Source organism: Periophthalmus magnuspinnatus, chromosome 21 (assembly GCF_009829125.3).
Source record: "Periophthalmus magnuspinnatus isolate fPerMag1 chromosome 21, fPerMag1.2.pri, whole genome shotgun sequence".
Lineage (NCBI taxonomy): Eukaryota > Metazoa > Chordata > Actinopteri > Gobiiformes > Gobiidae > Periophthalmus > Periophthalmus magnuspinnatus.
This window is the reverse complement of record NC_047146.1, coordinates 28,601,813-28,629,027: the sequence shown is the minus strand read 5'-3', so window position 1 is coordinate 28,629,027 and position 27,215 is coordinate 28,601,813. Positions and strand designations below refer to the sequence as shown.

Genomic DNA, 27,215 nt, shown 5'->3' with positions numbered 1-27,215 from the left:
GCACAGAGTTATAAACATGTTGTACTAGTCCTAATCTGTCTCTGGGGCCCACACCTGGGGCTCTGTAACGGTGGTTCCGGCCCTGCCACTGTGATCACTAGTGAACCCTCTCAACTCAAATCCTGCCTCCTGATTGGTCAGCGGAGGCTCGAGACTCGTGGTTGTGGTCTCTTTGTTAACCACGCAGCCATTTAATAAACGTACGCATCTCCTGAGCTTTTGTACCTGCGAGGCGCAAAAGGCGCGGTATAGCGCCAACTCCGCGTCTCACTGGACTTAATTGCGAGCAATGCAGCCCTTGATTGGTGACGTTGCGCCTGCGCAGTCGAAGTAGCACAGCGCGTTAAATAAAATAGAGGGCTTACACTGTTACTAACACACAGACAACATGGTCATTCACTCATGGAGTCACCGGTACCGTGGGCTTTATTTGATTCTGATGATACAATACAAACTCACTGACATCCCATAATGATGCCGTTCTAGAGACAGATAGCCCAGAAAAGCCCTGTACGTGTTGCATATTTAAAGCATTTTCTGGTCATCGTTGAATGACCAAGGAACATGCGCACTCCACGCAGGACCACGTTGTAAATTCTAGAGCTAGCAAGCAAGCTCTTACGAGAGAGCATTGCATCTGTGCTTTGGAGTTGGCCTTCTGCTCAATAGACAATCTTGGGAAAAAAGTGGAAAGTTGTTGGCAATGCGCATGCGCTCCCTGGGATTAATGTCAAGGCACAAAAGTGGCGCTACACCGTTTGGTCTCCTCCGGTAAGCGAATTTTACAGATGTTTGCTTCCCGCACCCTTGTTCCTCATGTCGCAAACTAAGTGAAGTTAGAAGAGCGGACGTGCAGGGTCACGGGGCGCCCCCGTGAGTCCCACACGGAAATGAGGCGAATACGGGGGCAATAAGCTGTTAAATTGGGCAGATTTGCCCCTGCTCTCTAGTATTGTTCGGTTAATGGCGGACGGTAGGCAGCGCTGGTCTCCACACCGGGTGCAGAGGGTGAGCCCGGGCTCAGAGTGGAGCACGGCAGCCCATGCCGCTTCATTACGCGCCCTGAGCTCCACAAACTCAGCACTTGTTTTCAGGGCCGTTGTTTACGGCTGCATGACTCCAATAAGACTGTGCGATCTCCGTGAGGGCGCTCATGGTGGCGAGTGTAGTCAGTGTCGCTGATTGAGGCGCTGTGTGCGGACAGCAACTTTCCAATTAAAGGCCACTGCTCACCGGTAGACTTTAGCCCGGTGCTCCGGGAAAGACCTATGCGGTGAGACCACGCCGAACACGGACTCAGTGCGTGTACCGTCACAGGGCCGTCTGTGGCTCCGTAAGTTGCGCATATTTAGGCCTGGTTGCGTAGCCTAAGTTGCGGTCGTTTTGACAATGGCGCAGTGTGTGTGAGTGCTGTCCTCTCCTCGATCTGCGCCACAAGCTGAGGGAAACGGGGCTGAATGAAACACTTTTCCAACCTAACCGCAAAGGAGCGACTAATATAAGGTCTCTAGTATAGTCTGTATGCAGCTTTTCTCTGTAACATGTGCATATCTGTGTGTGATTGGTTCTGTACTGAGCTCACAGGCGGTCTCCGAGATGATGCCATTTCATTTATTAGCCTTCACAAAGTAGAGCTAAATATGTAAATAACTTTTAAATTTCATGCTTACCTTGATAAATAACACCTCAATACCAGTTTTAATTTAAGCATTCTAAACGTATATCGTAAATCTATTTTTGTCGTACTTCACTCGTCATCCACACCTCACCTGGTGGTGGTAAGCATTACTGTAGCTCCAGCTCCCTGGGGCAGACTCTTGGACGCAAGGCTGCCATGTGCACCATTGGCCCCTCCAACCATCACCGATCACTCACACACCACATTCATACACAGACTAGGTGGGTGAAAGGTCTTGCCCAAGGACACTACAACAGTATTTATGTCTCTGCTAGAATTCTTTGGAGGACAGTGGCAGAGAGGAGGAGAACGTAGGGACCAGAGAAGATGACTGTGGAGGACAGAGGGAGCTGTGAGAAGAGGAGGAGGATGCAGAAAGGATGAGAGGTGATGGGAGACAGATGGAGCAAAGGGGAGGACCCACAGAGAAGAGGACTGAGGTAGAATAGAGGAGGCAGGGGAAGCAGAGAGGAGACAGGGGGATCACAGAGGAAGAGAGGAGGACAGAAGGAGGAGAGAAGACTGAGATAGAGAGAACAGTTAGGAAGAGAGTGGATGGGGACTGGGGAAGAGGACAGGAGAAAGGCTATTTAAGGGTCATTCCACAAAATTGTGCCTTTTCAAGTTTTTGGAATGTGTTATTTCTTTGCATATTTGAAGTAAGCACACATTAAAATATCCAAAAATGCTAAGGCCCACCTCAATCTACCTTCGTTTTTTTGAATGGGATTGTCCTATTCAAAATTGGCAGTTTGACAACAGGATTGACTGCCCCCCAGATTTCCCAAAAACTTTCCACATTTAAACACATCTACACAATCATCCAACTATGTTTGATTAATTATTATTGTCAATGATTGAGCAGTTTATTTTTATATGGTATTGGAAATCAAGCAGTGGTGATAGTTTATGGGTTTCACCTAAACAGTGTGGTTGTGACATTTGAGTTATTCCTTAAAGAGGGGATATTATGTCAAATCAATTTTTTGAGCTCTCCACCATGTTATAATGTTATTCACTCATCAAAAACATGCCTGAAGAGCTTTTACATGTCATCTATGCTTGTTTGAGTATTTTTATCTTGCTAAAGACTTCTCTTTAGGGACAGATTCAAAAACACAAATTTGTGATTGTTGGCTTTATTTTAATTGCTAACATAATTAATTATAATTAAATATATTTAAATTTGTTTAAAATTATTGAATATAACATAGTATAATTCACATTTAAAAATTTGCTTTCATATACATTTTATGAATGTTAATTACTTTGGAACCATAGACTCATCATAGCATCATAGCAACCAAAGTGCCAATCGAGATTGAGGCTGTTGAAAGTCCACGTTTAGCAACGCTGTCAATCAAACCTGTTACAAATGCTAGCAGGAGCGACCTTGGAGAAAGAAGGTGCCTCAGTGATCTGTTAGTAATATTCATATTTTGATTTAGGAACAAAATTGAGAAATAAACAAGCGGGTTAAAAAAGAACATTTTAATACAAAAATGATGTGCCTGAGAGCAGTTACAGATAGAGTTGCAATGTTTTTTTAACAGAAGGTGAATTGGAGCCAGACTCAATTGGAGCCCGGAAATTCGCCCCTGGTCGCTTCCTATTTGGAACGCAGTGGCTAGCAGGTTAGCTATGTCCATTTACATGTATAGTCTATGTTTAGAAAAAAGCACCAATTTTTGTGTCAGTCAACCTGCCAGGCTTGTTCTGCATGCCATTTTGTTCTGTTCTCTACAAGCAATATCCTGCTTTATGGGTATTGTGTCAGTAGCATAATGACATTCAATATTATTGTTTATCGTCTACATTTTCTTAAGTAATAGATAGTAATTCAAAATTTGTTAGCACAGGTCTACTGTTTGTCAGTAAATCCTGTAATGGCTTAATAAATGGAATTCAACTTTTCTATTCATTTGATGGTTGGGACAATTGACTCCAATAAGGTCTTTGATTAGGAAGACATTTCTATGGAGTTTGCATGTTATCCCCAATTCTGTTCTGGATTCCTTTGGGTTTACTGGTTTCCCCGGCCACTAAAAATGTATTCACTGCGGTCTATCTACTGCTCCTGGTATTTGAACTGTGCTAATGAAGATCGAGATTCATTCATTTCTATTTGTCATTGATATTTTTTTTAATTGTAGAGTCCACAGCTAATCACCTGTGTAAAAGAATCCTGATAAATGTTTTTTGCCATACAGCCCATCCCTACCTGCTCTTCCCTGTGGGCTCTCATCTGAGATCAGCCTGTCTCAAGGTGGCATGGCCATTCAAGACTAAAGTGCACCACAGGACAATTTTGCCCAATTTAGGTCCCCGATTTGCTTCTCCCCAACTTCAGGGAGGCATAACTTGACTTTGGATCCTCATATCTGATTTTTTAATCTGCTGCCCTTCTCGTGTTCAGTGCAACTCTGAACTGCTCTGTCATATCATAAACACAATGCATCAGCGCTACGGTAACAGACAAAAAAAACTGTATCAGTGGCAGACAGAATGACACAGTGGCATAAGAACAAACTCAAGAAATGGCGAGAACAATTAGGCATCTTTATTACTAACCTCTTGTGAAGTTTTTGTGCAGCATTGTCTCCATATTCTCCATTAGAATGTGTACTCCATAAATAATGACACCCAGTCCACAAACCCTATTAATCCAGTTTGAAGCGTTCTTTAAAAGTAAAAAGCAGAGAGTAGAGCCTTACGTGTGTCTACATCCACGCAATGAGGATCAGGGTGAAGCTGCTGCAGATTAGCAATGGTGACTCTACTTCCTGCGTAATTTATCATCAGCCTTCTGTGTATTAAAAAACATTTATATGAACTATTGCACCACATTTTACAAATATTAATAATAACACAGTTTTGACTTGTATCTAAAGTAGAGGTGCAATGCTGTGACATTTGGAACATTTTAGAGCTAGTTGGTTTTACTGTAAATAGGAATTGGCTGACACGAGGAGCACTATAGTTTGGATAGCTCACAACTTATGGCTTGTAGTGCGCTGTCTCTTCGCTGCCATATCCCACTGCAGTCTTTGTACTCTACGATTTCAAATCTCACCCGATTCTCCTCATGTCTGTGGTGTGCGCTTTTTGTTGCATGTTTAAAACTCAGGCTTTAGAATATTGATTGATTCACAAGGGAAATTGCTTGGACACAGTAGCTCACACATTACAACATTATAACAAAGGGCAAAAAATATAAATTGTACAAAAAATCTAAATATGTTGCAAAAAATATATGCGCTAGACGCTAAAATCAGCATCTTGTGATTCATTCTCTCCTCCTATTGGTCAGCATCAGCAATGCTCTGAATGAGTGACAAGCAGCTGCATTTAAAGGGCTCATAGTATGCTATTTTCTGATGATATGTTTCCTCATTAAAAACATACCCGGAGTTTTGTTTTGTTTCATTCACACATGTTTAACACGCAAACCCTGCATATTTAGGCTGAGGTATTTTCTCAAATGAAAAACACTCTGTTCCACCTTGTGATATCATGGGATACAGGAAGAGTTTTTAAACTCCACACACCTTCACTAGAATTATTTGGATAATTTCAACCCCTGGAATTGCCAATCACTACTGAACAAAAGTGTGGATGTTAAATTGAAAAGTACCTCTTAATGACATCACATGGTGAAACAGAGTATTTTGGGCTTTGGAGATGTAGACACACTAATAATAAAGGGTTACTCATATGTGAATGAAACAACTCCAAGTGTGTTTTTGATGAGGTAACAACATAACATGTTTTAAAACTCACAAGAGTCAATTTTGCGTAATACTGGGCCTTTATTTTCAATTAAATTAAGTTTCAAAAGAAGCAGGCGACTTTAGTTTCCTCTTCAAGTCAGTAGTTGGCATATCATGGCCCTACATGAGACCTGTGAAATAAGGCACAATAACACAAACATGTATTTATAACAATAATTAAAGAAGTCTAATTGTAGCGTTTACAATTTGATGAGTTTAGATTAATCTTGTTGCTGCAAATAGGATAGAATGTTTTCATTTGGCTGTGAGAATAGTTTTGGCAGAGTAGCCATGTGCTCTGGGTTTAGACCACATGTGTCAAACTCAAGGCCCGTGGGCCAAATGTGGCCCTTGACAGGGTAAATTAAAAGGTATAATCGTCTTAAAATGTCATTTTACACAGCCATATTTTAACATCTAGCCAAATACATATTTAATATTTGTAACTTTAATAAGTAAAAAATACATAAACAGTTAATTAACAAGTTAAAAAAGTAGTTTATTTTTATTTTTTAGATTTATTTTACATCTGGCCCTTTGAGGGCAGCCGTTTCGCTGATGTGGCCCTCGGTGAAAATGTGTTTGACACCCCTGGTAGACTCTCTTTACAGGCCTCAACAGATAAAATGTTTAATAGACGTCAGAAGCAGCTGCCCATCCTGCCTATGCACTGTGTGTTGTGTGAGAATGTTATGTTAGACAAATTTCATATTTTGCCCTAAAATCAGCACTAAATTTTTTCTGACTTAGACAAATGCCTTTGTATGTTGAGGAATATAAAGGGCTTGTTCATGAACTCTGTTGTGAAAAGCCATCTTATTTCCTTTTAAAACAAGAAAAAATAAAACGACACATCAAGTAAAAAAAATGATGTGAAGTACCCACTTCAAAAAAAAAGAGAGATTTCAGTTGAAAAAAGGTCACATTTTTGACTCTTGAATTTTTTTCTGTCCTTCATGTAAAACCTGTATGTTTAGTTTATGGACAGAAAAGCTAATTTGCTCTTGGATTTTGTGCCTGGGGAGACACATGATCTACCCGCACACCTGTCACCTGACCTCAGCCAATCACAGCATGCCTCTTTCTCTTGGCAGGTGGTTGCCGTAGTGATGGATGGGGAGCTGGACCCGAGTGCTGCCAAAGAGGATGCCTTCTCCCCCGCCACCGACACCAAAGAGGAGTCTCCCATGGTATCAGTATCCTCTACACAAGACACTAAATGCTAAATGTCTAAATGTTTCCATCAATTTTGGAAAATCTTATTGACTTTTGTCCTGACAAATGTAGTACGCACAGTATATTTTAAAGTACTTTGACTGCAGTGTGCCTAAAGAGGGGGTATTATGCAACATAGATTTTTTGGAGTTTACTATCATGTTATAATGTTCCGTAATCAAAATTCGAACCCTCCTTACGGTTAGCAATACGTTACTATCCAAAGCTCAACCCACAGGCCTACGTCACCCATGCTCCCACACGGCCATTTTTCATGAATACCGTATTTTCCAGAGGATACTTCGCTCCGGAGTATAAGTCGCACCAGCGAAAAAATATGTATGAGTCGCATTTTTTGGGGAAATTTATTTTATTTTACTTATTTGAGACCAAGAACAGACATTTTATCTTTAAAGGCATGTTATAATAATAACATTAAAATAGAGGACAACAGGCTGAATAGCAGTGCAGCACACTAACTTGACACATTTATATTTATTCAGCTACATAAAGCATAGACAGCAAACTGAATACGTGTCTCGTATGTTTATGTAAGATGTTAACAGTTAATCAGATATGCTACGCTAACGTAACATATGCCGACTTGTCCACAAACATGAGAGAAATGAGAGTTCTTTTCACTGATGTTGACTGCGGTCTTTCTTCTTCATCATAGTTCACACCGTAGAACTAGCAAACACATAAAATATAACATAAGCTCTGGCTCATATTACATATACTGTACACACAATTTCATATGAACACACGGAAGAAATGCATACCACTTTGGCCTGCTAGTAAACAAACTGGTGAACCAAAACCTTTGTTTTACTTTTCAATTGTTTCTTAAATAGGGCTCTGTCAGGTCAGACTTTGCATGACCGTAAAAGGCTGAACCAGAAAACAGGTAGTAGTTTTCCTGACCTTAAACTAGACTTATGAAAAACTACAGTATTACAGTATTGTTCCAAATGAAAAAAATATCACCTTTATGGTCTTATAAATGAAGGAGAAATAAATAAGGGGAAATTAAATATGAAATGTATAAAAGAAAACAAGTCAAGTAAATTTTCTTACAGATATTCCGAACATACCATCGCCATCTAGTGGTCAAACAAGTGAACTGCAACATGTATAATCAACCGTTACATAACACATATTGATTCAACTACATGAAGCATAGACAAAGAACTGAACTGAACAGTGGTATGTTTACGTAAGGTATCAACAGTTAATTGGATAACTAAAGCATAAAAACAAGCTAACATGTTTACGCTCGATCTCACTCCAAATCACTGAATCTATTGAATTCTTCTGAACAACTCCAAAAACAATACCCTGCTCTGGAAGTAGATGAAGAGCTACTTCCGCTTTGCTGCCATACTGGTACATAAGCCCTAGAGTTCCCTCGCGGAGTTGTTAGTGTGACAATAATGAAGATGTGAAATTATATATTTTAATAATTTCACATATAAATCGCATTTGATGATAAATCGCACCCCCGGCCAAACTATGAAAAAAGTGCGATTTACATTATGTGTTAACACTTAATACCCCATAGAAGTGTAATATCCCTCTTTAAACGCATCCAAGAGAATTTGTATCTAAACGAAGACTGAAATATGAACTGCTAAACTAATTAAAGAATCCCATTTGAACATAATTTATTTTTTATTATCGTAAATTTCGGACTACAGAGCGCACCTCAATATTAGCCGCACCAGCTAAATTTGAAAAGAAAATCAATTTTGTACATACATAAGCCGCACCTGAATATAAGCCGCAGGTTTTCATATCGTAACATGAGATATTTACACAGAAAGACGGTGCACGGACACGCTTTTTTTTAAAACCTGCCTGAAAATTGGCACCAACACGACATCAGCACGGGATGAACACACCTGCAGGTTTAGAAAATAAAGCTGCACCAACATGGAAAATCTGCTTTTATTTCCTGTGAAAACTTTTGTCGTCTTTTTACATTGACCAAGTTGGATTCATTGATGCCAAGCTCACGTGCAGTGGCTCTATTTCAGGGGTCGGCAACCCGCTGCACCGAAGCCGCATGCCCCTCTTTCAGCCTTATACTGCGGCTCTGCGTGGCTTGGGAAAATACATTTTAAGTGTTTAATTGAAGTGTATTTTATTTGTGTTAGCTCTTTTTATTGTAGTTTAAATTGGAAGATTATTATGATCTTAAAATAAAATTATATTTTCTTATTTTTCGTTGCTCAAAATAAGCGTCACACTCGCGGAATAATATTAAAAACTAACACCGCTCACGTCTCACATCTCACAGACACAGACACTGACACAGACACAGTCCTGCGTAAAGAGCCCTGATTTTCAGACACTGTGCGCACAGGGGTCAGGAGCAACTTTCGCCCGTCCCTAATGACACACTAATAAGGTCATCCCTAGATGTATCATGAAAATCCTGCTGGAAATCGCCACAGAAATCTATTTGATGTAGTAGCAAGTATATTATCTGCTCTTGTCTCCGCGATGACGTATCACGTATAACACATCAGACATGTCGCCCAAAAGTAGAGCCACAAGCGAGTGAAAATGAGCCAAAACAAAAGTCTTTGGAGAGCTTTTAACAAAGGGGAAAAGGACAACTGAGGAGCCAGAAGAGGAGACTACGATCTCCAAGAAAAAGAAAGATAAATTTAACAGACAATACCTACTTAAAATCTGGGTTTGTCGCTACAGGTGACTCTCGCGCAGTCCGCTCTGCGTAATATGCAAGAAAAGCAAATGAGGGAATGAAACCTTCAAAACTGCTTTGGCACATGGAGAATAAGCACCTGGGATTAAACGATACGCCTTTGGATAATACGCCATTTTTTTTGGAAAGAAACTGCGGAGCAGAGTAGACATAATCACATAATCAGCGCAGGGCTCCCTCTGATGCAGCGGTTTGGTGAGTTGTATTTTTTTATGCACTTAAGTTGTTTTTGCCATATTTATCTGCCACGTGTAGAAGGCTTGTCCGTGAAAATAAAACCTACATTATTCCGTTACATTATTATTATTATACACATTGTTATCGTCATTTTAGATGTTATTTTACGTGGAAAGTGGGTCCAAATGGCTCTCACGTGTTACAGGTTGCCGACGCCTGCTCTATTTCCTTCTTTATCTTAAAAACGGCATCATATCCATTTCATGATGCGCAAAATGATCGTTCAAAATCAAAACTAGTGAATTCTTCAGAGCAGAATCTTTCCCCACGTCTGTCTCACTTTTACGTTTACAGCTAGAGAGCGCCCCCCAGGGGCCGTTATCCAGTAAAATTCTATAAATAAGCCGCACTGCTGTATAGGCCGCAGGGTCCAAAGCGTGGAAAAAAAGTCGCGTCTTATAATCTGAAATTTACGGTAATCATTGCAATATTAACTTAAAATGTGATGTTTAGTAGAGTACTCTGTGATTTGTGTTGAAAATTGTTCTGTGTGTGTTTAGGAGGAGAATGATGATGATGATGTGGTTCTGGTGGAGGAAGAGACCCAGGACAGGCCCAGCGCAGAGCCTCCTGTGAATCTACCATGTGAGGCCCCTAGCCCCCCTGTGTCTGCCTTGGGCCCTGCACCAGCAGAGCCCATAGTTATCGACGATGAAGAGGAGTCGCAGCATAAATCCCCTTCAGCCAGGAAAAGTCAGTTTTGTTTCAAACTACTGCAGTATCATACGTTTCAGTCATCAGCTGTCCATTCCTCATACTCACCCCTCTGGCCACAAAACTGGGCCATACACATTAGGGACTACGGATTATAGTGAATTGTGGAAACCCTTGTTTTATTAATGCCTCATTTACATAAACTCTGTCAGGTCTGTGGTTCAGGAACAGGTCTGCAGTAACAATTAGAACGTGTTAAAATTAAATGAGACGATTTGAATTTTGAATTTGAATTTTAATTGAGTATGTTCATAAATCATGTAGTACATGTCATTACAGTCCATAAAATAAAATAAATTATCTTCCACAAAAAACATTGAACATTCTCAAAAGGGATGTGGGAAGAAGTGTACACTTATTTAATCCCACCCCGTTCTTCTGATTCAAACTTTGAACAAAAATTTCTTCTTCTTCTTCTTCTTCTTCTACTTCTACTTCTACTTCTACTTCTATATTCATTATTCTTGTTATTCTTATTCTCCTTGTTCATGTTATTATCACAACAATCACCATAATCTTTCCTGTACATCATCACTGAACCATTCTATCAACAAAAAAGTATACATATAACCACTGCTACCATTAATTAGGATTTTCTTTTGGTATATCTGGACAGAATATGACATTTATACAGTTTTTTAAATTGCCTAATATTTGAACATTGCCTTAAATCTTCACTCAGCCCATTCCATAATCTGACCCCACAGACTGAGACACAAAAGCTCTTCCTTGTAGTGTGCACTTTAACGTGTCTAAATTTTGCCATTCCTCTAAGATTATAATTCCCTTCTCGCTCACTAAATAAGTTTTGAATGTTTTGGATGTTTGGCAATTGATAATTTCTTGCTTTGAACATAATAAGCATGGTTTGGTATTCCGCCAAGTCCTCAAATTTTAGTAATCTAGACTGTAAAAATAAATCATTTGTGTGCTCCCTAAATCCCACTTTGTGCACAATTCTAACTGCTCGTTTTTGAAGAATAACTAAGGGTTGTATATTTGTTTTGTAATTGTTCCCCCACACCTCTACACAATAAGTCAAATACGGTAATATCAAAGAAAAGTATAATTGTTGGATAGATTTTAACTCTAATACTTCCCGCGCTCGTGATAATACTGCTATACTTCTAGCTACTTTTGTTTTAATATATTTAATGTGTTCCTTCCAGTTTAATTTATCATCTATTATTACCCCCAAAAATTTCTCTCTCTAAAATAGTTCCTTCCACTGACACCTTTATTTCATTATCTATCTTCCTATTTCCAAAAAACATTATAGTTGTTTTGTGTAAATTTAATGTTAACTTGTTTCTTTTAAACCACACTTGTAACTTTTCCATTTCTGAACTTATTGATTTACACCACTATGTCACGTCTCCAATCTGTCTACGGCTCTGCAGCAAAAAATACGGCAGCAGTCTACTTTTGATGGATGCTGCAATAGTATTCATGATTTTGTACCAGCTATTTATAGGCACACATAAGATAAACACGAGGCGTTTTCATTGGGATTTAATTGTAACAAGACCGAACCTTTCTGCTTGTTTCTGGTAGACCAAATATAGAGATAGACGTGTATACCGGCCAACTTGACTGGCCAAAACTTTATTTGTTGGTGGAGCTCAGTGTTGAGCGTGACTCTCGTGGTCATGCTCAGGACTTATTACATAAAGTAAATCCTGCAAAAGCAAGCGCACACCACCTCTTTCTACTTTTACTTTAAGATGTGACGGTGGGGCACTTATTGAATGTGGAGGGGAGAAAGCATAATGTCTCTGTGGATTTTCACATAACAGTGAATAGAGGAGAGGTTAGAGGAGCAGAGACGCATCTACTCATTGTAAATAGGAATGCATGAAAGGACCACAAGGCAAATGCACGTCTGATGGCGGAGTTGGTTAAAATGAGGCATTAAGGTCCATTGTGTAACTTTTCTAATGGAGGGTCTGCCACCTGTAATATAAATGTAATAACTCTGCCTGGTTTCATTGATACCATTGATTTTGCTTCTTACAAAAACGAAAATTGAATCAAAAATGTGCATTGCTATAGAAATAGCAAAGCAATACCCTCTCCATGGAGCCAAGCAGGTGATGAACCTGATCAGAAAAGTTACATAGTCCCTAATTTAAATCATGACAAAAAAGCAAAGAAATTATAAGAAAGAACTTCAGACTGTCACTTTTGGTGGGTTGTTATTTTAATAGCTGCCCACGTGTCCTGAAATGCTTTGAAATGTGGTGGAACGTATGTGGAAAGACACAACTTACTGTCCTGAGATGTATCTCACTGCTATTATACTGCAGCGCCTTCCTGTGGTGCCTCACCTGCTGCCCTCACTGAGCCGGACTCAGAGATAAGGATAGCCAGTGTGACCACTCTGGGCTCCAGGGGTGTGAAAGGAGGAAGCAGTCCATCCCAAGCCGAGAGCCAGGAGGAACATGACATGGCTCTGAGAATCACCTCTGTGACATCTCTGCAGGATGGAACCTCTGACCAAGCTGTGGTGAGTGCTCCCAAAATCTCACATTACAGCACAGTCCTGTGCTGGAAGAGAGGGCTGTTCCGCCTGAGGGGAGGGATCTGTCCTGTGCTGGGGGCAAGGGGTCTTCTACTTGACGGGAGGGACCAGTCCTGTGCTGGGTGAGAGGGGTCTTCTACCTGAGGGAAGGGACCAGTCCTGTGTTAGGAGAAAATAGTCTTCTACCTGAGGGGGAGGTCCTATGTTGGGGACAAGGCTCTTCTACCTGAGGGGAGGGTGGTCTTCTACTTTAGGGGAGGGACCAGTTGTGTGTTGGGGGAGAAGGGTCTTGTACCTGAGGGGAGCGACCTGTCGTGTGTTAGGGTAGAGGGGTTTTATACCTGAGAAGATGGGCCTGTCGTGTCTGTTAGGGGAGAAGGGTCTTGTACCTGAGGGGAGGGGCCTGTCATGTGTTAGGGGAGAGGGGTCTTGTACCTGAGGGGAGGGACCTGTATTATCGAAGAGGGGTCTTCTACCTGAGGGGAGGAAACAGTACTGTGCTGGGAGATAGGGGTGTTCCACCTTAAGGTTGGGAACAGTCCTGTGCTGGGGGTGAGGGGTCTTCTGCTTGAGAGGAGGGACCAGTTCTGTGCTGGGTGAGAAGTGTCTTATACCTGAGGGGAGGTCCTGTGCTGGAGACAGGGCTCTTCTACCCGAGGCAAGGAACCTGTCCTGTGTTGGTGAGGAGGGAATAGTCCTGTGCTGAGGGAGAGGAGTCTTCTACCTGAGGGGAGGGAACAGTCCTGTGCTGAGGGAGAGGGTCTTCTACCTTAGGGCAGGGAACAGTTCTGTGTGGGGTAAGAGGGGTCTTGTACCTGAGGGGAGGTCCTGTGCTGAGGAGAGGGCCTTTCTACGAGAGGGCCTTTCTACCTGAGGGGAGGGAACCAGTCCTGTGCTGGGAGAGAGGGGTCATGGAGAATACTTCGGCTTGTACACTAGCACTATCTTCACATAAGGCTCCAAGTGTTACCTTTGTGACAGTGAAATGAAGCTGCTGTGTGCATCTGTGCAGGAGGTGGACCACAGCGAGGAAAATGGCCTATATATCAGTAATGCCTTCAGTCTGGACTTGGACTCTTGTAGTGCACGGTTGGGTCCCCAGGGAGAACCAGTGCACAATGGAGACTCAGGCCCGAACAGAACAGGTCAGTCCAATGCTCAATTCTATTTACTTTTTTATTCAGAGACAAAAGAAAAAATATTGTTTTATTTAACACCCACATTACAAGTCCAAAAATGTGTTTTCTGTATGGTTGATTGACATTCAAAAGAAAAAATTAAATAAATTTATTTTTCAAAGTTAAAGTTTTAAAAAGCTTTCGAGCTGCTCCTACAATCACAAGATGGCTGCTGCAACTGCCACGGCAACAGAATCCATGCTTTCTCTAACCACTTTGTTTGAAATGATGGAATTTAAACGGCACATTTTCAGGAGCCTGTGATAAATGCAAGCCTTCACTGTCCCGTTTAAGGGGTTTGATTTTTGACCAAAAAAAAGTAAATGTGACTAACTGAAGAACAGTTGGGCTGATGTAACAATGGTTAGAATATGTTTAGTGTGTAGTCTTTTGTCTTCTACAAAAGCGACTTTTAAAAGACCATAGACTAAACCTACTACTAATTTTCAGTAAGAGTTGGTCGTTCAAGCCAAATAACCATGAATTACTTGCCTGATTGAAAGTGCTGATGTAATGTAAAAGACTAGACAAATGAGCAGATTTTTAACTTCAACATACATTTCTATGAAAAAAAGAAGAAAAAACTGTAATAATCTTGTATGTGCACAGACATGTGGCTGTCCCAGTCCGCCTCTGTACAGCAGAGTGACAAGCAACCTGGAGTGGATCCTTCAGCCAAGCCCCAGAGCCAGCCCACCTCCAGTCCTGCAGGGCCCACCCGCACGGTCAAGGTCTTCACACCACACAGCACACACTGAGCTTAGAGAAATGTCCTCCCAAAACACTTCAAATCAGGAGGCAATCCTTTGCCTGACAGCCATGTAAAGAGCTCGCCATTATGTCGTCATACCACAGGCTTTACTGGAGTTAATTCCAATGTGTCACTGTGACGGACAGGGTCCCAAAAAGTCATTATGAGTCATTATACACAGGTTATACGTTGTGCTCATGGTATATTTTTAAATTTAAATTTCTTTGTTACACAGGTAAAATAGGAGCTTGTAATTCCTCCTTGTAACTTGGTGCTTAAGTAACAGCTCAAGAGCAGTGCAAGTTATGTTCTATGTAAAAGACATTTGGTGTTAAAGCAGAATTAAGTAACTTTCAGCCATAGAGCTTCCTTAAGAACACACTATCAGGGAATGGAGTCAGACTCACTTTTTTTTCTTTTATCTTTTTTTATTGAAATAAGGCCATATAATCACAATCTAAATCATATAACTAAATAAAAAACATAGAGCCAGAGTTTCCCAAGATTGTCTTTGTGTTGGGTCTGCTGGTTTTCCACACTGGAGACGTTTGTAACCACGATTTTTAGTTGGTTGAGCTATTGTTTATTGCAATCAGCGCATCAAGACTGTACACAGAAGAACTGGGCTGCTCCTGAAGTTTGCACATGAATGACAAAACAAACACAAGTACAGTGAAATATATTTGGCAAAAGTCCCAAAATAATGTAGGTGAGATATTATTTAATTAAATAAAACTGAATAACAAAAATAAGGCAGTCCCTTATCAAATAGTTTGACTTTGTGTGAGAGTTCAGTTCATTCCTTTTTTTTAGGATTTAGTTCGGTTCAAAATTCAGGTTACAATTCGTAATCATGCATGTCCAGAATCCACAGACTGCAGGACAAAAACAAAATTGGTTAGTCCTGCCAGCTCGCCATCAGTAGTGGGATCACAGTTCAGTCCCATCAAAAAACCTGACAAGGTTAAAACAGGGGTCAGCTCATAGTTATCAGTAACATTTAATCATTAAACATTCTTAATCCAATTACTGTTGCACAACATCATTTCAGGAATCAAAACATTTACAAAAGAACGCTACAGATTACAAGCCGATAATACTGTCAGCAGTGAGCCATTAGTGTAACAATGGGCCTTTACTGACAATTAATCTCAAATACATAAACAAAAAGCACAGCTTAACAGCGCTGCCGAATGAAAGTGAACATAATAAATTAGGTTGAGACGTTTCATTCATTACTTGATTTATACATTTATAAGCAAACACAAAAGTACTTGCATTATTAGTGGAGCTTCAATCCACGGAAATGAACCACAAGCTAATACGCTCTAAACTCGGCACTAGCTTTGAATTTAGTACATCGTAACAGTATATAGTAAAGATAGTTTGGACAAAACTTGCCATTGAGTTGTAAGTAAGCTAGAATGTGTAAATAAGGCTTAAAGCCGAGTAGTAGCTGACCAGTCCAAACGCCAGTTGCACAGACACCGTATGAGTGGAGTAGGAGAGGCGCAGGAACAGCCAGGTACAGAACTGTACCGGTTATTTATTATTCAACCAATTGGGGCTGAACAAATTAGGGAAGAGCACTGATCAGTTAAGGGTAACCCAAGGTAGCAGGGGTTACACGATGGCTTCTTCAAAGACGATGAAAAACATATTTGACCTTTACAGGGACTTACAAAGATGTTTAATAAGGTGAAAAGTTCTGCTGTAATGATGGGCCACATGCTGAGGGAAAGCCTGAATCTGTGTGTGCCGTTTCAGGTAACTTGTGCCAACTGTAAGAAACCTCTAAAGAAAGGGCAGACAGCCTACCAACGTAAAGGCTCCACTCACCTGTTCTGCTCCACCACTTGCCTCTCAGCCTTTTCCCACAAGCCAGCGCCCAAGAAGAGCTGCACCATGTGTAAGAAGTGAGTGCACAGCAGGAAGAACCAAACCACCTCCATAATACCACATAATGTGTCTTTAAAGGGACGTGTTAAATATTATAACAGCAGTGTTTTCTTTCTTTACAAAAACATCACTGCTTATATAATCAGGTTCGGAGATATTGGGGAGACTGGAACACTATGAAGAAATCCTCTTGGACTAAAATGTCAATACTTGTGACATTAGCTGGGGATGTTCATTAGCAGACACTGTCAAAAAAGTTTCAAGATGGCCTGAAACCTCAATAAAAAAACAAATACCACAAAGTGGATTTAAACAGCACATTTTCAGGAGCCTGTAATTAATACAAGTGTTTGTTGTCCTGTTTAGGAGTTTGATTTTCAACAAAAAAGGTGAGAGAAAACTGTTGGCTAATGCTAGCTAGCTTGTGACTGTAATTTCATGTGTGAGAGATTTGTTTAACAGCAGAAATCAGCTCACCTGTTGTAGTTCCAACTAAATCAGCTCTTTACGGTCAGATTGTGCTGAAATAAAACTCAGATCTAAGTCTAATACAGCTTCTGACATGGTAGTGCCCAGGTAGCATCACACTCTCACAAAATGTTGATGACATCAGCTACAATAACCAGCATAGGAACTGAAGGAGGACACTGTTTTGGTACCAAAGTGCTACTATATTATAGTGATTTTCCATATAGAAATAGCCTGTTTCTCTCTCAGGGACATCACCAACATGAAGGGAACTATTGTGGCCCAGGTGGACTCCAGTGAGTCTTTTCAGGAGTTCTGCAGCACGGGATGTCTCGGTGCCTACGAGAACAAGCAAAACCCGCCCAAATCTGGAGTCAAGACCAAGTGCACAGTCTGCGGCAAACTCACTGAGGTTTGTTCTTTTCTCACATAGACACATACACTTTTTTTCTCACTGACATGAAATCAGACTAAACTGTTTTAGGTCAGTTAGATCGGTCAGGCAGTTATTGTTTCTATTTGCCAAATGCCAGAATAATGATGATGGAAGTTTTGGAAGCTTCTGATAGGTTTATAGACAACATTTAAGTTAATTAGAGTGGGTGTATTTGAAGGCACACCTAAAACGCACTGCTTCTTTGTGTAACATTCTTGGAAAGTCAAAAGAAATCATCCAAGATATCAGCAAAAGAACTGAGGACTTGCGTATAATTGTAAACATCAGACATCTTGAAATTGCACTCAAGAATCAACCAGACTTGTGCAAGTATAGACACCATGGGAATGTCCAGCTATTATACCGCTCTGGAAGTAGATGGGTTCTGTGTCCCAGAGATGAACGTGCTTTGGTGCGAAATGTGCATATCAACCCCAGAACAAAACCAATAAGCATTGTGGAGATGCTGGCTGAAGCTGGTAAGAGTGTGTCATTATCCACAGTTTAATGAGTCCTGTATCGACATGGGCTGAAAAGCCAGGAAGAAACCATTACTCCAAAAGAAACATAAAAAAACAAATGCACACAGGGTCAAAGACTTTAATTTTTGAAGATATGCCCTGTGGTCTGACGAAAAACAAAAATTTAACTGTTTGGCCCTAATGAGCATCATTGCGTTTGCAGAAAAATGGGAGACACTTGCAAGCCTGAGACGACCATTCCAACTGTAAAATACAGGGGTGGCAGCATCATGTTGTTGGCTTGTTTTGCTGCAGGATGGACTGGTGCGCTTCAGAAAATAGATGGCATCGTGAGGAAAGAACATTATGTGGAAATATTGAAGCAACATCTCAAGAGTCATCAGCCTGGAAGTTAAAGCTTGGATACAAATGGGTCTTCCAAATGGACATTGACTTAAAACCTACTGCCAAACTGGTTAAAAAAGTGGCTTAAAGATAATGATGTCAGTCTTTTGGAGTGGCCATCACAAAACCCTGATCTTTGTGCTACTGGAAACTTATGAGCAGACCTGAAAAGGCATGGGCAGTCTACACCCTTGGTTCAGTTACATCAGTTCTGTCAGGATGAATGGGCAAAAATTCCTGCCAGTCATTGCTTGTGGCTTGTGGAAGGATATCCAAAAGTTTGACCCAAGTTTAAATACAATGGTACCAAATACTAATGAAATATATGTAGACCTCTGACTTTGAAGAAAGTAATGAAAAAATGTCTAAAAATCCTTCACTCATTATGCGGGTGTTTAGCAAATAGAAATAAATCCTAATTGACCTAAAACAGGAAAAGTTATATCTGATTTCATGTCTGTGGGGGAAAAAAGCACATGTCTTTTTATATTTTGTATATAAACTTATGATTTCAACTGTATATTTAGACTACCAGTTAGAAGTTTGGACATACTTTTTCTTTTATGATTCTGTTTTCATGATTATTTACATTGTAGATTTTTACTGAAAGCATCAAAACTATGACACATATGGAATGTATTAAACTAAACTCAAAACTTATCTTAGATTTGGGATTTTAAAAAATGGCCATCCTTTGCTTGGATCACTACGTTGTACTGTGGCATTTCTTGACCCAGACAAGGAACAGGTGTGAAATGAAAACACATTTTAGGGGACTTTACCAAGAAGCTCATTGAGAGAAGGCCAAGACTTTGCAGCACTGTCACCAAAGCAGAGGGTGCCTATGTTATTTTTTTTTTACATTTTATATTGTAATTCTATATTTAGTTTTTTTTTTTCTTTGCTACATAATTCTAAACACCTTGCTTCATATATTTGGCATCTTTAGTATGCATATAAAATGTAGAGAGTATTGAACCTAAAGAAAACTAAATGAGATGGTGTGTACAACCTTTTGACTGGTAGTGTATGTCTAATGTCAGATAGCTGTTCTTACTGTACATTTACTTTCTCAGATCCGCCATGAGGTCAGCTTTAAGACTGTGACCCACAGAATCTGTAGTGACACCTGCTTTAACGTGTATCGCCGTGCCAACGGCCTTATCATGAACTGCTGTGAGCAGTGTGGGGACTACCTACCCAGTCGGACCTCTGCCAACCACTTTCTCCTGGTGGATGGGCAACAAAAACGCTTCTGCTGCCACAACTGTATCAGAGATTTCAAACAGGTGTGCCTCTTCCCCAAATACACCTCATAGCATTCCATTTCACATCGCCTTAGAGATTAATCAAATAACTATTCCCTACGAGCATTTTAAACACATTTCATTAAAGATGAAATAATTGACTCTTAAATGTTTTTGCTAACCCGTCCATCTTCCTTTTCCAGGCTCATAATAAACTGGCGAGCTGTGTCACATGTAAAACCCTCATCAAGACCGGGGAGGTCCTGCACAGTATTGTAGCCAATGGAACAATGGGCTCCTACTGCTCCATCACCTGCATGAACAAGGGCAAGACTTCCCCAACCTCCCTGCAAAGTGAGTTTGTGCTCCGACCACAGCCAGAATATCATTGTTCCCCTCTCCTACCATCACAGTGCCCCTTCTCTTCCCAATGTTTTTTTTTTTTTTTTTTACACTATGGCACATGAAGCATGCCCTCTGATTCGTAGTCTTTTTCCTGTGTTTCAGTTGATCTGTGTCAGGTTTTGGTTAGCCAAAAGACTGAAATGGGAAAGAGAAAAGATTTGGGCTAGCGCAGGGTTCTGCAACCAGTCTCTAAAGAGCCATATGCAGCTCTTTAAAGCCTCCAGTGCTGATCTTTGCACTTTGATTGAGAGAAAAAAAAGTTTTGAAATTGGGTTTACTTAATTTTGTATTTGACAGTGTTTGAGCATATCAAAGAGAATTCTGTTTATTTATTTAATTTTTTTATTATTCATCTGAACAAATCCCATGCATAAAATTGTAAAGAATAATGATTTTGTAGAGTAACACACATAAAATGCACTAGAATGCAGCAAATTACATATAATTTCCTCAAAACCTCCAGACCTCCTAAAAACAACATACAAACAGTCGACTTACTTCTCTTAAATTATTTTTTAGTCACTTTCTCGTTCCTTGTAAAAAACATATGGCTCTTTTGGACTTAAATTTTCGTAGCTGCGCCATTCTCACAGTAAAAGCCTCAGAGTGTGTTATTGTTTGTGGGCGAGTTTGCTGCAGGGCCTTACTATGTGTTGATGCCTCTAGACTCTGATGCCAGAGAGCCTATGTGTCACTTCTGTAAAAGGAACGCCTTACCACAGTACCAGGCCACACTGCCCGAGGGGACCGTCCTCAGCTTCTGTAGCTCTCAGTGTGTCACCAAGTTTCAGGTTTGTTTACTCTACTGACCTCCACAAACATCATCTACTGTCATCACCGTACACATGTCAATGGGGCCCAGAATGTACACTGGCGGTGGTCTGAGCGTTACACCTTTATCTAATTTTTCTCACAAACTCCATGGCCATGAACTAATGGTATGCCAGAGATTTTCAGTGCAAACCAATCAGCACGCAGCAGCACGTGGCTGTTCACTCACAACACAAAGAAACAGTGTCTGGAGATTGGCTTCATATGAGAATAATGCACGTGTGAGAAGATGGTGAACATTTGCAGACAACAAAACCGTAACCTTTTGAGTCAACACAACACCACCACCACCACGTGGCTGTATATTTAGAGTTAGTTAAAGATTTCCTGAAATTACGATATTACAACAGACATCCACACCAACTAATTATTCTGTTGGTTTCCTTCTTTTGTGGATGCTTTTGGTATTGGTGATTATGTTTGTAAAGTTGCTGTGAAAGATGGATACAGTGTAGTTATTTTATAATAAATACATGATAGATACGAGCCTTAAAAGGCCATGATAAATGTAAAATGTACTTGTGCTGCTCCAACTACCCAGCTTTGTACCGTGCCCCACAGAGCACATCTTCGGTCATGATTGAAAGCACGGCAAAAGTTGAACAGGTGGGTGGTGTTTGAGCCGGCATGATAGCAGAGGATATGTAATGTATTGCGATAGCTTTCTAAAGTCTTTGCCTCAAAAAGTTACCAATTACCAAAAAACGTGCAAGGCACATTGATTTTATTCCCTGATAGATGTAGATCATGTCTGTAGACAACGAGGTAGTCCCTTGGTGAAGATCTGTCAACTGCATCAAAAAGGCTGTTGGCCCACTGGATAACTATAGTGTAGCAGATTCAGACCTTTTAAAGGTCTTTAATTCACATTTGCAATGAAACAAAAACAGGATGTAAATATGACAAACATTAGAATCATAAACGTCAGAATCATAAATACTAAATGCAGTGACTTGACTATGTCCTCTTTACTATTTACAGAATACTACTCTCCAAAGCAGCACTAATGGACAAACAGCGCCCTCTGCAGACAGTGCTGTACAGCTCAAATGTAACTACTGTCGTGGATCCTTCAGCCTGAAGCCAGAGGTGCTAGAGTGGGAGGTGAGCCCATGTATCATTCTGAACCTCACTGCATTTTTAAGAGATTTGGAAACTACATACTTGTAAGAAATTGCAATAATTATCTACAATGACCTCTTAAATGAATCTTGTTTTATGTTATGGCTCTACATGTTTAAGCCATAAAACATGTAGACATGTTTAAATATATTTAATAACATACTATTAATACAAATGTCTCATGGCAGATTTAGACTTTAGTGATCTTCTGAGATGTTTTTTTCATTCTGATGCTGATGTACATTTCTCAGAATCCAGAACAATTTGATGAGCTCTGGACAGTATTTTGGGTCATTTTGAATATTGAATATACATTTTAGGTCATATTTATTTTTAAATCATAACAGCAGATCAGATGTCTATCCTCAGCTTTTAGAACCCTGGGCTTGGTCATTATTATGCATTATAAACCAATTGGAGGTGGCGGTATGGCTGTGCTCAGTGAAGTGACGCTAACCCTGTGTTACTGTTCTCAGGACAAAGTTTACCAGTTCTGCAGTAGAACGTGCTGCGATGACTACAAGAAGCTTCACTGCATTGTGACGTTCTGTGAATTCTGTCAAGAGGAGAGGACTCTGCATGAGACAGTCAAATTCTCTGGAATCAAAAGGCCTTTCTGTAGTGAAGGTACGGCCCTGTCAAGGCAGCCTTCAGCACCTTGCCAACTAGACACTGTACTTTCTGAAGAACTACACGGCTCCAGATTGCATCCAAATACATAAACTTGTGGCGCCTGTGAGAGTTTTTCAAAACCTTTCCACATTTGCTACCTGATTTTTTTTCTGTTTTTTATTATGATTTACAATTGTTCAGTATATCTGTTCATGCAAACGTGTATGTATTTGTATTTGCCTGTACACCAGCTGATGAGGGGTCTGCTTTATTATACCTGCTCTCTCACCGTAACTGTCATTGACATGTGTGTGTTTGTGTCAGGCTGTAAGCTGCTCTACAAGCAAGACTTCATCAGGCGACTGGGGCTGAAGTGTGTCAGCTGTAACCATTGCAGCCAGATGTGTAAGAGAGGAGTGACACAGACATTGGGCGGCATGACGCGGGACTTCTGTAGTGACACATGTGCGCACAACTTCCAGGAGTGGTACAACAAGGTGCGCTCCAGTGCTCCAGTGGTCTGCAGTCTTCTACCTCCACACTGCGCCTTTTCTGCTCCCTGCTACTCTGTTTATTTTTATATAAATGTGTAATGACTTTTCTGTAACAATGTGTTGTGTTTACAATAAGGGGTGTTTGAGCTGAGCCCATGGTGCTGCAGTCCTGACTTTGTGTTGTGTTTACAGGCTGTGCTCTGTGACTTCAGTGGTGACAACAGAGCCCATGGTGTTGTTCTGACTTGTGTGTTGTGTCCACAGGCGGCCCGCTGTGACTGCTGTAAGGTGCAGGGGGCACTCACAGAGACTGTCATGTGGCGCTCGGAGGTGAAGCAATTCTGTGACCAGCAGTGTCTGCTCCGGTTCTACCTCCAGCAGAACGAGCCCATCATGGAGACTCAGAAGGGCCCAGAGAACTCTAGTGCAGGTGCCACTCATTCCCACTGCTCCTGCTTTTCTAATGTTTGGATAGGCAATTATATTAATAGTCACCACTCTGTATGTGTTGTAAAATAAATTGTAGTAGTCCGAGAGTTGTAGAGAAGAGGCATGACGCTGGAGTTGTAACGCAGAAGTTAATTTACCATCAGTACAGGACCCAGCACCTGGAAACATGAACCCTTAAGACATTATGATAGTGTTGTCCATCTAATACTGTCCAGTCTGTTGTAGGGAATATTATGTTTCTGATGGAGTAGGCCAAGATAACAAAGACTAAGCTGGAGGTGAAAGCCCTAGATACAGCACAGAAATGGAATTTCTCTAAAAGTATGAGGTAGAGTTTAAATCAGGCCCATACAATGTATAATTAAAGCTGACTAAGGGAGTGTGATGTCACCCATGATGTTTGGTGAAGCTTATCAAGGCTAACAGTTACAGTGGCTAATCAGCAACCAGGGACCATATTTGGAAATTGAATATGGTCCTTGGAGAAAATACGGTAGTCTATAGTAGTGGTCCCCAACCACCGGGCCGTGGACCAATTGGTACCGGGCCACCGGCCGTCCAAGAAATAGTTATTTCTGTTGTATTTATTATCTGAGTGTGAACAATCGTTTATTTTGAAAAATCTTTTATTTTGCAAAATGACCGGATTCTCTCGGTTACATTTCCGTCACTTGAGCGCCGACAACTTAACCCACAAATTAGCAAAATGAGTAAAAAACAGACGTCTTTGGAAAGTTTCTTTTCAAAGGGGAAAAGGCCCAGTGAAGAGACAGAAAAAGAGCCAACTTCCAAGTAAAAGAAAGCTTTTAACAGACAATACCAGGAGTTCTACTTGAACTATGGATTTATCGCGACAGGTGATTCCCACAGACCAAGACCTCTGTAATAAGGCAATGAACCCTTCAAAACTGCTCCGCCACTTGGAGAGCGCCCCCCCCCCCATAGGCTATTAAACATAAACATAATCAAATATGTTTTTCACATTTATTTATTTATTTTTAAAATGTTTTTGTCCAAAAGTCTGTCAGTGTATTACCACATCTCTGCCTTGTCCCCAGCAGCAGCCTCAGTAGGCTCTCCTCCCTTGTTCCCTCTGATAAGAAAAACTAAAAACAGACACACTTGCTCTCCTTACAACATGTTTAATGGCAAAAAGAGAGAAGTAACAATGTCTAAACGGATTGTTTACTAAATAAAATGTCGGCGATGGTGTTTGAAAAAAAGAATGCAGTAGCTAATGACTTACAAGCACATTTGATTAACATGCATAAAGTAAAAAAGTGTTTTCAGAGTGTTTATAAGAATATAGCAGCAGTAACCCTCTACATAGCTGTTTACTTTGTGCATCTGTGAAAGGAGCTTTTTTCCCAGCTTTTCCTGCCTGTGACAAAATGGAAACACAGCGCGCATGGAGAGACATGTGAGAATTTAATGCAACACGAAACGATTTGAAACATCAGAATCTAATCTCTAAGAATCATCCCCTGGCTAGTGGTGGTGACTGTGCATATGAGCATATCTGGTAGCGAAGGAGCAGCGTGTTGAGTCCCAGTGTTTAACCTGTGGCTGGTCCAGTGCAATCTGGGCTCTCCCAGCACACAATCTCCAGCGCGGGTCTCACTCAGTTGTCTCTCTCTCTCTCTCCTGCAGGTTTAGACGTGCACAGTGCCAAACTTGGGGTATGTACATTATTTTTCACACTTGTTTTATAAAACTACTGATGGCGAGCATTAGTTTGGACTAGGCAGGTTGAAGGCTGAGAATCTAAAGGGTTTCAATGGCTTTATGTTTTAAAAGGGTGTAAGTGAAGTAGTTGACTAATTTCAACAATTAATCTTGTAATTGTATTATCAATTTTGCTCTTCAGAAATTTGCAAAAAATTCACTAAGTTCAAGTAGTTCTCAAGAGATTGTGCCAGACGTTTCAAGTTATGGTTGTAACACTTGTGCCCTATTCTCAGCCCCTGTTCTTTGCTTCCCGGATCCATTATGAAGTACTAGACAAACAACATAACCTAAGTAAAGCAGACCTACTCTAGTACATGTTGTTTCTCCCCGTTAGCTGGTGAATACGGGCAGCATGGGCTTTGGAGGACTGCTTCGAGATGTGAAGAACAAGGCAGTGCTTTGCAAACCTTTGACTCTGACCAAGGCCACGTACTGTAAGCCCCACATGCAGAGCAAGCCCCTGCAGACAGGTACTGATCTACTCCTCCTTCTCTGCCCCCCTGCTCATCCTCTGCTCTTCCTTTGCTCATCCTCTCCATTACCTTTGCTCAGCCTCTGCTCCTCCATGTCTCCTCTTCCCCTGTACTCATCCTCTGCCCCTCCGCTGCCCCTCCGCTGCCCCTCCGCTGCCCCTCCGCTGCCCCTCCGCTGCTCCCCCTCTGCTCCCCCTCTGCTCTTCCCCTGCTCTTCCTTTGTGTTTTCATACAAGCTCTTCTGTGTGCCCTCAGATGTGGATGATGGCTTGAAGAGGGAGTACGTGCCTGTGCCTATCCCGGTGCCCGTATTTGTCCCGATGCCCATGAACATGTACTCCCAGTTCACACCAGCGCCCCTCTCTCTGCCTCTGCCGGTAACATAAAATGCATTTCCAACTGCTCATGCTTTCTCACACTGATCACTGGTCAGTGATGTCACCAACAATATGTTTGTTTCGGTCAGGTTCCTGTGCCTGTGTTTCTGCCCACCAGCCTCCAGGGGGCAGAGCAGATCATACAGATCCTTCGTGACCCTCAGTTGGGCTCAGATGAAAGCAAGCCAGGTACTCAGTCAGATTATAGAAATCAACTTTTTGCAGCTTCTACCATGTTATAACGTTACCTTATCAAAAACATGACTGAAGTTGTTTTAAATGTCACCCATGCATGTTTGAGTAATCTTGTAATCTCTCCTGGGCCCTATACAAACCCTGCTTACAGTTAGCTGTAAGATTTGTCTAATGCTGCGCCCACAAGCCTGTGTTACTCATGCTCCTACATGACAGTTGTCCATATACAAATACATTGTACAAAACAATACAATACAGTTTTAAATGATGCACTGTAGTAGTTCATTATTGGAATGCATGCCTGTTTTAATATGATGGTGCTCTGAAGGGGGAGTGACTTCCTGTATTCCCACATGACATCACAAGGTGGAACGAAAACTGAAAGTGAAACTTATAAAACTTATGTTAATAGTTTTTCATTTGAATTTTGCATTTTCAAAACAAAACATGGTAACATGGTGATCTAAATATGTTATGTGTTAGCACTTAATACCCCATAGGTGTAAAATACCCCCTGTCTGAATAGTCCACCAAGTTAGGAAGAGTTGAGAAGAGAAGCATGCATGCTTTCTTTCATAGCTCCTTTAGCATAGGAACCTTGTGAGCTCTATAACAGAGGTAAGGACCTTTGGGGCATCCTACAATACAGTGCGTATTTCCTCAAAGGTTTCTGAACACAGCTTATCTCTGTGCAATGAGTTTGTTTCATTGACCCATAAACTACCTGTATAAACCCAACTTTATGTAAGAATGAAAATAAAAGCTTTTAGTTCATCACACATCATGCATTTTATTTTATTAGACCATATTATGAAGT

General features: G+C 40.9%; 1 protein-coding gene across 1 annotated transcript in view; it reads left to right on the top strand.

The window, feature by feature from the left end:
- Positions 1-682: 682 nt before the first annotated feature.
- The window catches only part of zmym2 (zinc finger, MYM-type 2), a 41,895-nt gene continuing 15,362 nt past the window's right edge, over positions 683-27,215 (top strand). The window contains exons 1-19 of the mRNA XM_033986515.2: positions 683-771; positions 6,543-6,638; positions 10,132-10,324; positions 12,652-12,851; positions 13,879-14,011; positions 14,654-14,775; positions 16,563-16,711; positions 17,412-17,574; positions 19,541-19,753; positions 19,915-20,065; positions 20,783-20,907; positions 21,929-22,051; positions 22,546-22,696; positions 23,006-23,178; positions 23,440-23,605; positions 25,276-25,304; positions 25,688-25,823; positions 26,082-26,203; positions 26,293-26,392. Of these exons, the coding sequence (XP_033842406.1) occupies positions 6,558-6,638; positions 10,132-10,324; positions 12,652-12,851; positions 13,879-14,011; positions 14,654-14,775; positions 16,563-16,711; positions 17,412-17,574; positions 19,541-19,753; positions 19,915-20,065; positions 20,783-20,907; positions 21,929-22,051; positions 22,546-22,696; positions 23,006-23,178; positions 23,440-23,605; positions 25,276-25,304; positions 25,688-25,823; positions 26,082-26,203; positions 26,293-26,392 (2,530 nt within the window). The 5' untranslated portion in view covers positions 683-771; positions 6,543-6,557. The remainder of the gene's footprint in view (positions 772-6,542; positions 6,639-10,131; positions 10,325-12,651; positions 12,852-13,878; positions 14,012-14,653; positions 14,776-16,562; positions 16,712-17,411; positions 17,575-19,540; positions 19,754-19,914; positions 20,066-20,782; positions 20,908-21,928; positions 22,052-22,545; positions 22,697-23,005; positions 23,179-23,439; positions 23,606-25,275; positions 25,305-25,687; positions 25,824-26,081; positions 26,204-26,292; positions 26,393-27,215) is intronic.